General features: G+C 38.1%; 1 protein-coding gene across 2 annotated transcripts in view; it reads right to left on the bottom strand.

Annotated features, from left to right (window-relative positions):
• Positions 1 to 12,941, bottom strand: part of CERS6 (ceramide synthase 6) — a 309,729-nt gene that overhangs the window by 41,186 nt on the left and 255,602 nt on the right. For both annotated transcript variants that reach the window (XM_059394118.1, XM_059394117.1), the window contains exons 7-8: positions 11,329 to 11,457; positions 8,718 to 8,824 (exon numbers count right to left, since the gene is read on the bottom strand). In XM_059394118.1, the coding sequence (XP_059250101.1) occupies positions 8,718 to 8,824; positions 11,329 to 11,457 (236 nt within the window). The remainder of the gene's footprint in view (positions 1 to 8,717; positions 8,825 to 11,328; positions 11,458 to 12,941) is intronic.

Raw genomic sequence — 12,941 nt, 5'->3', positions numbered from 1 at the left:
CCACTTTTGAGAGCTACTGAGTCACTGCCATCTTTGTCTTCTTTGACCAGACTATTTTGTATCATAAGGAAAGACACATGTGGGCTGTGAAGTCTCAGTCGTGATTGCGCCAAACTGCATGGGAAATTCTAGAATTTTATTTATTCATTTAACAACTATTTATTAATGATTTTCCAGTGCCGGATGTTCCTGGGCTCAGGACCTAATCAATATCTATGTCCCCAGCACCCACACAGTGCCTACCACACAGCAGGCCCATGGTGAAATGCACGGAACAGATTTACAAAGAATAAATTCCTCCTTGCCTATGAGGAATTTCTAAAGTGCTTGCTTCCTTGTCGTAAAGATATATAAAGTTAACTAATGAAACAAGATATGTCATATTCTCATGAGAAATAGGATGATTCCAGGGATGCCACTGGCACTGTGCTTCCATCTCCTTGACTACTTTGCAGTCCCAGAGGTACTGACAAGTTCTGAGAATGAAAGGACATGGCCAGGATGGCCTCCCCCAACAGTGGCACAGAGCTCTGTATACCAGGATTCTGCAGGAAGGGTTTCTGGGATGACGCAGACACAGGTCTAGACTGAGAAGTGGGCAATGGGAAGGGACAAGGAGGTCTAGAGCTGAGCTCTTGGAAAAGGACTTAGCACGGACAGAGTGTCCAGTAGGCAGGAGAGATCTGGGGACCACAATAGGGAGGTGAGGGTGAGTGCTGGAAGAGAGAACCAGCCTGGTCCACAGCTGCACCTTATCATAACATAAGAGAACGAAAGAGCTGATACAGGTTCTTCATCTGTTACAGGATTTTCCACAAAGCATCACTCTCAAATCAGTGAGATTCTTGATCAAATATAGAATTTGCAAATCTCTGACCTTGGCATTAGACTTCACTTACAATACTCAGATTAAAACAGATGAAATGGCTATACAGAATTTTATGATACTTTGAATAACCGTTATATATTTTTTAAGATCCACTTACTTATTTGAGAGAGAGAGACAGAGACAGAACATGAACATGAACATGAGGCACAGAGGGAGAGGGAGAGAAAATCACAAGCCCACTCCGTGCTGAGCAGAGAGCCTGACATGGGGCAATCACATGACCCTGAGATCAGGACCTAAGCCAAAACCAAGAGTTGGATGCTTAACTGACTGCACCACCCAGGTGCCCCAAACAATCTGTCTTTTTCTCTCTTTCTCCTAGCAAAGCGTTCTCTGCAGTGATCGGAAAGGAGGAAAAAATGCCTAAGACACTAATTCTGTGCCGAAAGCATTACTAGGATACTGCATTTTTTGTTGCTGTTGATTCAAGTCACCAAAGGAAAAAGCTTACTTAATTGGGAGCATAATCTGCCCACCTCACATACAAGATTAAGAATACCTGCACGTTTTTTGCCTAAGGTAGACAATACTTCTAGAGAACATCGAAAGGCTGAATACATGTAACAAACACATCACTCTCCTCCACTGCCCTTTTTTTTTTTTTTTTTTTTTAAATAACTTATCAGACTAATTCTTAATGGCCTGGTCCAGGAGTTGGCAAACGTTTTCTGTGAAGAAACAGCTGGTAAATATTTTAGGATTAGCAGGCTATATACTCTGTCCCAACTATAAGTCATAGTAGCAGAAAATAGCCAAACACAATATGTAATAGATGAGCAAGTTTGTGCTCCAATCAAACTTAATTTAGAAAAACAGGGAATGAGGCTGATTTGACCTACAGGCCATAGTTTTTTGACTCCTGGTCTAACCTTTTAATCTTGAAATTATATGAAAATTATTATGTTCACATGAAAAGAGGCAAAACATTTTAAACACATTGTTTTCATCCATCTCTACCCAACCTCAGGAAGGTATTAATTGATGTCAATTGCATGTATTAAAAACATACCCAAATACCTAATAACCTTTAAATATATTTAACACAGACCAGCAGCAAGGAAAATGTCAAAGAAAAATCTGTCAATGGATTTTAGAAAAATGAAAACAAAAACCCAGCTTCTGCAAATTTGTGAACTCTGAGACTAATCTTATCAGATATTCAGAAAAGCATATAAGCCACACTACTTTGGTAAAGTATGTCTTGAACACTAAATTAGAGAAGATGATGATATTCCCCTACCATCTGGGTGAATTTCAAATCTTATTATGGAAAATGGTAAAAGAATGATCTAGGCTCTTCTGTAACTTTTTTTGGGGGGGTTGTTTTTAACTGCAGAAACTTTCAGAGAATACAAAACAGCAAATAATTCTACCTTGCAGGACAGAGATGCACAGAAAACCACCATGTTACACACTTCTGTCTGAATAACAGCAGACTACTGAAGGTACGTATTTGACTCTCGCCTTCCTGTAGCCAAGGGGTTAGCATTTGGTGGGACATGAATGGAGAAGTGGAAAGTCATTATTAGACCATAAGAAAGAGGTTCTGGCAATAGTGGTATGCCCATTCATCATTGGAAAATGATCTATCAATCTGGGACTCGTAGGAAAGAACTAGCCTGACATTTTGCATTTTATGAAATCCTGTGAGATTCTACAAATAATAATGGTCACTTCTGGTGGCTCAGGATCAGTATTGTCACTTGAAATTTGAGGGAATAAGGCAACCTGGTGCATATCTGGTATTACATGTTCACTGAGAACTGAAAACAGAAGTGACTGAAATAACATATTCTGAATCTCGTAACTGGAGACAGCATTTTAAAATTTTATCTCAAAAGGGTCTACAATTATGGATCCTTAATCTAGACTAGTTGGAGGCTATAAAATGTAATAAAAATTTCTAGCTACTTGGCCATAATAGGAATTTCCCTTTCTCTTTTCAAGATTTTAGTCATTTATTTATTTGTTGTAGCAAGAGTTAGGGAGAGAGCACAAGCGGGGTTAGCAGCGGGCAAAGGGAGAAGTAGGCTCCTGGATGAGCAAGGAGCCCAACAGGGACTTGATCCCCGGGATTGTGACCTGAGCTGAATGGAGGCACATAACTGAACCGGGCCATCCAGGTGCCCCAAGGGGATTTCCATTTTTAATAATAGATTTTTAAAAATCCTTAATATTTACAAAGTACTTTGTAGTTATAGAACTAAAGCAGTATTTCGTTTGATTCTTAACGTTTCCCGGTAAGGTAGGTAGAACAATTACTATTATTCTTACCTTCCTGGTGGGGACATAGATGTAAAAAAATTAAACCCCTGGTCTTCAGACACACAGGGAGGGGGACCATGACCCGAAGTAAGAGTTTTTCTCCTGACTGCACCATGATACTTCCTTCACTATCAGGATCTTAGTAGATTTTCCTTTTTTGTTTTCATATTCTAATGTATGAGTTTGGGGATGATGAAGCTTACAATATGGTGTCTTGGCTGGGCCAGAAGGATAGAGGCAATCATTTTGAAATTACTTTTTTATGTAACTACCAAAAATGTATCTCATCAACAGCTTTACAGTCTAATCCTTAAAGAAGATAGTATCGTACTGGAGGAAGAACTTAGTACTTGCTGAATTGAATTGATGTCAGGAAAAGAGAGTCCAGAGAAATGCGGTAAATCATTGACTAAATGAACAGATTTTCTCTGTGTAATATGGTAGGAAAACGCCCCTATCTACTACATATGCTCCACTAAGAAATGCTCAACTAAGAATATTTAAAATGCTGAACTAAGAAAAACAGATGTGAGGGCGCCTGGGTGGCTCAGTGGGTTAAGCCACTGCCTTCGGCTCAGGTCATGATCTCAGGGTCCTGGGATCGAGTCCAGCATCAGGCTCTCTGCTCAGCGGGGAGCCTGCTTCCTCCTCTCTCTCTCTCTGCCTGCCTCTCTGCCTTGTGATCTCTGTCAAATAAATAAATAAATAAATCTTAAAAAAAAAAAAAAGAAAAAAGAAAACAGATGTGAGATTGTTTAGGAGGAAAGAGTACTTAATGCACCCAACAAATATTGAGTATTCCCCACTGTGGGAAATGCATTGTGATGCGTGGTACAATGATACTGGGCATTATCTACTCTGTGCCAGTTGAAACCATAGCTTTATAAAATAGGGGATATTGTTAAGAATTTCAGGGATTACAAAGAAATGGAGTTGAGGAAAGACAGATGCAGATCAATGAAAATGATAACAGCTTACGACGATGGGTTTAACCTCAAAAATGAATTTTATCACTGACTGTCCAACCACAACATAAAGGCTAAAATACATAGACTTCTGAGTAGATGCAGAAACATGAAACACATACCCCATTTCAAAGATTTGGTGTGCAAGAAAAGAATGCAAATATCAGTAATTTTTAATATTGATTACATGTTAAAATGATATTATTTTAAGTACACTGAGTTAAATAAAACAGGCTAATCATGGGGGATGCTGTCTTGGTGAGACATGAACTGAAGACATTGTAGAGAATGAGCCAAGTGTTATTAAACCCACAAATTACAAAAATTCTGGTGGTTCATGTGGGAACACAAGTATAGGCAGAAGGAACCTGGAAGATATTGCTGGAGATTCCAAAGTGAATGGACTGAAAACTAAACAAAGTAGAGGACATAGAGAATAATTTTGTTTCCTCTTTCACCTGAAGCACAAGTACCCGAAGGAGAAAGAAGTTTATAAAATGCTTGTTAGAACTGAAGTCCAATAGACCTCTAGCACCTTCCCTCTAGTAGCCACTGATTGTTTCACATACACAACCTCCATGTAGGATAATGCTTATTTAGCTGACAAAGCTCCTTAGTACGCTCCACTTAGCTATTTAACACTGACGATCCAGTCATCTTATTTACCTCCAGAAAACGTTCAGAAAATAATTTGTAATCTCTAGCCACCCCCCAGATTATAAACCAGAAAATTATAAACCAGAATTATAAACCTATCAGGGTTCAACTGCAAAGTGTCCCAAGGCAGGACCTGTGTTGAACTGAATTCTCAGGACCCGGCCCCTTACTGGTGACACAGTAAGTACCTAATGCATATTCACTAAATACATTTTAAAAAGGGTGGTATATTGAAGGTAAAAGTCGACACCTAAACAATACAGAAAAGGCAAAGACTGGAAATTTTGGGCGATAAGCTCACTGTTGTTGATAATCAGATGGGGGTGGGTGCCCAGAAATGAAGACCCAGAAGCCAATAAATGTCTCTTAAAATCAAGTCATGCCAGTGGACCTCAGAATCTTTTCTCCCCTGCTTCTGCCTTTGATGACCTCTTTGATTACACCTTTAAAAATGTGGGGATGTGAGGAAAGAAAGCAGGCATGAAGACAGGGCAGTTATGAGACAGTAACAAGTAAAATCCTAACGACAGACTGGTGGTTGAGAGACTGAAGCCAACCCAAAGAGATTCTGCAGTAGTGTATCAGGAGTTCCTCTGGGTTAACTTTTCCCTTCAGTGAGTTGGGAGAAGGATGAAAAGCATCTGCTTACATAGCAGGAAGGGGGAGGCATAAGTATGGCACAGGATGTAGTTCAGAAGACCCTAACTGGGCTAAAATATTTGAAAACAACATTATGAATACATGCAGTCTATATAATGGTGTATGAATAAATCATAATAGAAACAAACATGAGATAAATTTAGGATGAGGGAGATCTAGTCTGGCAGGAGCTCAGATGTGTATCAGATCACCGACAGTACAATGTCAAAGTAGCTTATGGCTAAGGCGATGACAAGCTGCATTAAAGAAATGCAGTTCTAGAGGTGCTTGGGTGGCTCAGTCAGTTGTCTGCCTCTGGCTCAGGTCATGATCCCAGGGTCTTGGAATCAAGCCTTGAACTGGGCGGTGGGGCGGGAGGTGGTGGTCCCCTGCTCAGTGGGAAGTCTGCTTCTCCCTCTGCCTGCAACTCCCCCTGTGTGTGCTCTCTCTCTCTGGCAAATAAATAAAATCTTAAAAAAAAAAAAAAAGAAAGAAATGCATTCTAAATAAGACTTGTTTATAGTTCTCTTATATTTTGTACCAGGCAATCCACATTTGGAACACCATGAAGAGGAATTCTCAGGAACAAAGGAGAGCAAACAACAGGCAGGAATAATTGAAGGGATTAAGGATGCTTTCTGATGAAAAGAAAGCCTACAGATGATATGTTAGAGACCTTCACGTTCTTAAGAGTTTTCAATTTGAAGTGGCAGGGTACACTTAGTCTGTTCCCCAAAGCCACTTTTTGGAGGAGGGGAAGGAGCCAGAGATATCCTTGAGAAATCTCCTAAAGCCATGCACCCTCCCCTACAGGAAAAAAATACACACACACAAACGTGCTTTTTATACTGTTTCAGGGGTTTCTAAACAGATTAAGGACCTTTAGTTTACAAGTTAAAAAGACCCAAGTTTCTGTTTAGGAAATCATTTCTCACAGCAGTTCTTTCTGTACACTGATCCTGCCCCCATGCTTTAATAAACCAAAATTTTGCACCAGAAATTTTGCCCCAGAAAGAAAGAAAGAAAGGAAGGAAGAAAGAAAACGATTTCTCCCTTAACCTCTGAAGCAATACTCCTGGACTAGGGAAAATGACAGAATTCCTATCTGGGGCAGAGGGGTTGAGAGGAGAGTCTGAAGCTGGTACCCTGTAGTCCCTTGTAGTCCCTCCCAACTCTAGGATTTCCTAATCTAAAAGGAATTTAAAAAAATAATTTCACAGTATTAAGGAAAACATGTAAAACACTACTTGCTATTGTCATTCACACTATAATTTTTTTTTTTTTTTTTTAGAATTTATTTGACAGAGAGTGAGAGAAGGAGAGAGCACAAGTAGGGGGAGCAGCAGAGGGAGAGGGGGAAGCAGGCTCCCTGCTGAGCAGGCAGCCTGATGTGGGACTCGATCCCAGGATCCTGAGATCATGACCCGAGCTAAAGGCAGAGGCTCAACCCACTGAGCCACCCAGGTGCCCCATTCACACTATAATTTTAAACACCGACAATACCCATTCTGCTCTAGGAATTGGAAACAAAGGACATCCAGGCACCAATGCATCTTCCTTAACACACTGAAAAGGATTTCATTCATTTCGTGTACCACTACAATGGGATCAAGTATATAAATTATTTATTGTATTACAAACAATAAAATATTTCTCTCTGCAAGTTGCCTCTTAAAAAACTTGGCCTCATGCAGGGGCATGGTAGTAGAAGTCCTACAACATTTGCAACGTAAGTTCTTGCTTTGTATTTGGTTATAAGGATTTTTCTAAGTGGCTGGTTTCTGGCATCATCACAGGACATACCTACAAGTTATCTTATTAGTAGCATTGCATAATTTCTATATTCTGCAGTCTATGTTCCAGGCAACTCATTGCTGTGTAAACCTAAAGAGCTTTTTTACACATTAGCTAGAGGGGAGAGGGGGTGCATCTAATTTTAATCCTACCCTTTAAGGGAAGTACACAAATCAAAGTACTTGAGAGTGATGCTTATTCCTTTAAAACTCAGGTTCTCAAAAACCCTAGGCAAGAAAAACTCTATTATTCTCTGGAGAAATATGTCTTGGACTTTGTTTGCATTATATCTATTTAAATTCTTACTACTAAGTTCTGTTTTAATAACGTTGAAAGACACCCAATCCTGAAAAATTACAGATACATTATACACAAAATTACATGTGTTTCCTACCTACAAGCATATAAAACAATTCTTGTTGCTAACACACAGTGTTGTTTCTTGAAATGATTTTCATAGTAAGTGTCTAAAACAGGGCTGAGAGTCTCAGACAGAAGGGGTGTGTGTGTGTGTGTGTGTGTGTGTGTGTGTGTTAGTAATTTGTTTATGCATTCCAGTGATAGACATATTCATTTAAGAATCCCAACTTTATTATGGTTACTCTTCTACTGGGGAAAGTTATTATTGCCTCCCTTCATCTCTCAGCTTTTCCTAATTTCCATTGCTTTAATTTCCCATTCAAATCAATTTCTTAAAATCGGGGGAAAAAATCTGCCATCACTGGTAGACTTTAAGCGATACAGAGGGCTCATTTCTTTTCTAGTTCAAGTAAGAGCCTTCCAGAAAAAAAAGATTAATGACACTGGACCTATTTTCTATAAAAAGGACTGTCAAATTCTACCAAAATCAGTCACGTTATTTCTTTAGCACTCAACAAAACAAAAGACATCCAGACGTTACAAGGCCAAAGGGAATTTCAGGGGTTAGTTTCAGGTTATACCTTCCCTCTGTTTTAGCTATCAATACAGCTGAGGAAGAGAATTACACAGGACATGGTATTCAAACTTCAATGTGGAGCAGAACCACCAGAAGGCTTATCAAAACACAGACAGCCGGGACCCAAATTCAAAGTTTGCGATTCAGTAGGTCTGTTACCAGGAAGTTCCTCTGGTAACAAGCTCTTTGGTGATGCTGCTGCTACCTGTCTAGGGACGAGGCTTTGTAAACCCCTGGTACAGGAGGATCCCTGCTATGTAACTGGTTGCAACACGGTGTTTCCTTTATTTATGCAAACTTTCATGGCTAAGAGTTTCTGATTCATACTCTAGACTGCACCCCAGAATGGCGGACAGCTTTCTGCAGTCTCAGAACTCCTGTAAGGCACACCTTTCTCTCACTATCCTGTAGAAAAGATGAGGAAAGGATACAATATTTCTGGAAGAAGAAACCAAAGCCATTTCTTGAGTCCTTCCCCCCCTTTCTTTAAGCTGCTCACTAAATATTTGGAATGAAATTCAAAAGCAAAAGAAGGGGCGGCTCTGCCGGAAAAGAAGATTGGCATACTCACCAGAGCGGAAATATACCCAGTCGTGTGGTGATAAAAACCATGGCAAACATAACAAACAGAAGATCACAAATTTTCTGAAACTTGGCATAATTTGCCATTTTGGCAGCCTATGAAAGGAAGGAATGGGATATATTAATGTAGTTAAACTGGTAAATGAAAAGTTTCTTTCAATATGCATGAGTCTCCTATAAGATAGAACTTACCAGATGCATAAAATTGCCTGCTCCTTTGAAATGTCATGCATCATGCATCAGTATTTATAAATTACCCATAAGTTCAGTGAAAAGCAACATTAGCTATAAGTAAAACTACGGACTGTCACAGATTTAATAAAACGTTCAGCAACCTGAAAAATTCAATTATATGGTTGATCTCAGGAAAACAGAAAAATAAGAAAATTCCTGCATTATGGAGGATATCAGCAAGGCAAAGACACCAACACAGGAATGCGGCCTAACAGGTCAAATACAAAGTGCTAGGAAATCCTTTAAAAGTCTAATGAGTCCCAAACACTAAGGCCACAAGCTTTATACAAAATATATGGAGCCTTTCTGCATTGTTTTCTCTTTTCTACTTAGAATGAAAGGTTTTCCTTAAACAGGCATAAGGAATATTCTTGGGAGACAGTTTCTTGGCTTATTCTCATAAATTTAGAAATATAGAACATGTCAAGATCATGTTATTTCAATGAATCCATTTAGGTATAATTTTCGAAGTTCCATTAATGGGTCGTTTTCTAGATGAAAGTCACTAATGTTCCAAGTGTCTGTGAGAATTACTCTAATAATTTATGATAGTAATTTAAGTGACCACTTTTAATATTATAAATTAGGGAAGAGATTACCTCCCTTTCCCTACCATCTACACATTTTTAAGTAGATGATGCTATGTAACAATAGGTGACACAGAAAACACAATTTTGCTTGATCACCTCTTTTTACATTTTCACACAGAATTCACATGCACCCACACATAGGGTTAGAAATTGAAGATGTCTTGCTGAATTTATAACATTATCTTCTACTTCTCAGAAAGTTAAATTAGCTGAGTCAAACTTGAAAGGACTGTTGACAGTATCCATAGAAGCTAAAATTCTGTAGCTTTAAGTAAAACACAGAGTGGTGAGAGAAATGGATTCTTAAAAAAAAAAAAAAAAAATACTTATTAACTGAGAAGAAGCCAGGATTGTGAACTTTTAATTTCATGAGTACTTTGGGTGTGATACCATGAATTATAGTAGGAAAGAAGAAAAGCATCTTCTGCCTCCTTCTGCCTAGGTAAACCATTATTCTCTTATGTTCATTCAACAGTATTCAATAAAAAAGCATCAAACATGTAATTTTTCTAAAATCCCTAGGTCATAGATCCCACTTCAAATAGTTGATAGCTGACATATCTCATTATTTGGATATTCTCAAGCATTACTGTATAATGTAAAGAAAATCATTGTGATAAAGAATATTTGTCTTTAAGCCACATGGCTTGCATTTCTGGATTGTTTTTCCTTTCTGGATAAAAGTGATAGACAAAGATTCAACCAGCCATTTCCATATGCATTAAAGTTGGTAGACAGTACAGGGTTGATTTCAAAACTGCATATTGCTGTATAAATCTCCACTTCCAAGTATACTTAGGATTTAACCAAATGATAACTGGTTTGCAGGAGACTGCCCTTACAAAACTATATTTCTCCTTTAAAAAAATATGCTAAATAGAGTTTAGCTAGAACCACTTAAAAATTGTAACACCATACTATCATCTGACATAGCCTGTTAGGACTATTTTTCTATTTCATAGCCTTATAAGGAACAGAGTTCTTAAGGAAGTGCTGTGAATATTTCAAATCTTGATTAATCATCTTTATAGTAGATTCAATTGTATCATGTGGAATTTCTGCTTGTACTGAATAATACATCATTATTTGAGAGCGCCTCTACATTCACAGTGACAGTAGATACTTCAAGGGGCAGAATGGTGTGGGCCAACAAAAATAAAAACTCAGAATACAGATTCTAAGACTCACTTCTACATGAAATTCCTACTCTGGTAAGTTTATCTTTCACCAGTTACATACATGTCTTAGCATAAAGTAAAAAGACTTTTTCTTTATACATGCAGAGGACACAGTTTTTATATTTACTTTAGAATTCAAATATAATTTTCACTATAAACATACTAGGATAATACGTATATTGGCAATAAAAACTATGACTAATTAATTTCATCAGGATGTACAACTACCATTACTCACTAAATTCAGTTATATGTACTTCCCAGATATATCAGTGTGAAACTTACAATACCAGAAACAAAACTTATTCAAGTAATGATTTTCCAATTCTAAAACATTCATTTCTTAAGTGTTAGATAGTAAAGGTTTTCATTATTCAATTAAAGAATACTAAGATGATGAACATTCTTTGTATAAAAATGTATGGACTAAAGTCTCACTTTTACCCATTTAACTTACAAACAAACACTTTGCAGTTTCAAATCAGTCACATACTATCTTCCCCCCAGGGCCATCTACAATAACATAGAAGAACTGATGGTCTTGATGATTTCCTGAATACTAGATTTTGAACTCTTAAAGATGAAAGGAAAGATTTACCTCTAGAAGAGCATCAGCTGAATCGTGAAGACAGAGGACCAGGGTCCCTACTCGGGCCATATTGTTGACATACGAAAAGGAAATCAAGAAAATAGCTACAAGGTGATGCAGGAACATAATGCCAAAGTCCTTAGGGAAGGAAAAACACAGCCATGTTAGATCTTAGAGGACGGCAATATTTCCATTCATCTCTTCTGTTATTCAACAAGTATTTCCCAAGTTCTTAATGGAGATACTAAAATGAACAAGATGCATTTCCTACCCTCTGGGAGCTCACTATAGAGTGGCAGAGACACAAAGGGGACCAGTGACTATGAAGAATGTGATATACACCAGGATTAAGGGCAGATCATAAAGGGTGTTTTGTATATAAACCAGAGAATTTGAAGCTATGGGAGAAATTGCCTCAGAGTTTCAAACAAAGAAAGATATTAGTTGGATCTCTACTTTAGGAAAATCTTTAGGGCAGCACCAAAGGTCCAACAGAACTACTTCTCTAACTACTGTGGCTGAGGATTCTGCATCCTTCTCCTGGAATGCTCATTGGGAAGGGAAAATAAGAACCCTAATATGGGGCTTTTCTGATGAATCCTACACAAGCAAGCCCTAAATTTGAACCCGTAACCATTAGAAAAAGAAACTGGCAAAAGTAATGATAAATGCACCACCTTTATTTCATGTGGAGCTGCTGGTCAGCCCATGTGAAAAGATCATCTTTCTCTGACACTGATTCATCTACTGGCCATCTGGACATGGTTTGTTATGATGTGGAATTTCTGTTGCTTAGAAATACAGTCTCTCATTTACTAATATTCTTACCCTTATTTATTTTTAAAAATTTATTTATTTACTTGAGAGAGAGAGAGAGCATGCACACATGAGTGGAGAGAGCAGCAGAGGGAGAGAGAGAATCTCAAGCAGACTCTCCACTGAGCTCAGAGCTCCACACACAGGCTTGTGTGGAGCTCACGACCCTGAGGTCATGACTTGAGCCAAAATGAAGAGTTGGATGCTTAACTGACTGAGCCACCCACGTGCTCCTTTGCTCTTATTTGTAAATCTATTTCTTCCAGAGTATACTTGAACTTCTTTGGAATTTAAATGCCAACATCGGCCCTAATGGTGATCTACTCGAAGCCATTGAAAAATAAGGCTAATCATTAAAGACAAATAAATTAGCCAAATGAAAAGCATATTATGAAACTAAGAAAGAGAACAAATATGTGTGTATGTATGTATGTGTATGTGTGTGTGCATGTACATATATATATATATATATAAATATATATATATAAACACCTTCAATAAAAGCCATACAATCATTATTTTATGTGTTGTATCTTGATACCTTTAAGTAGGCACTAAATTTGATCTAAATAACATTTTTAAATAAATTGTCAACTTGGACCCTATCAAGGCAGGGTAACAACTCCCATCCTCAGGTTTGTTATTGCTGAAAATGACTGATCCTCAGGTTTGTTATTGCTGAAAATGACTGGAGTGTAGGTAGGCACGGGCTTAGCTGCAGGAACCTTAGCATCCTAGGTTGAAAACGTTCTCCTGCATTTTTAGTGGTAGCAATTAAGTAGAAATATTGTGATTTCTTCTTGGCA

This window comes from Mustela nigripes, chromosome 3 (assembly GCF_022355385.1).
Source record: "Mustela nigripes isolate SB6536 chromosome 3, MUSNIG.SB6536, whole genome shotgun sequence".
In the NCBI taxonomy this organism is placed as follows: Eukaryota; Metazoa; Chordata; class Mammalia; order Carnivora; family Mustelidae; genus Mustela; species Mustela nigripes.
Note: the sequence above shows the minus strand (reverse complement) of the source record. Positions and strands in the feature narration are given on the sequence as shown.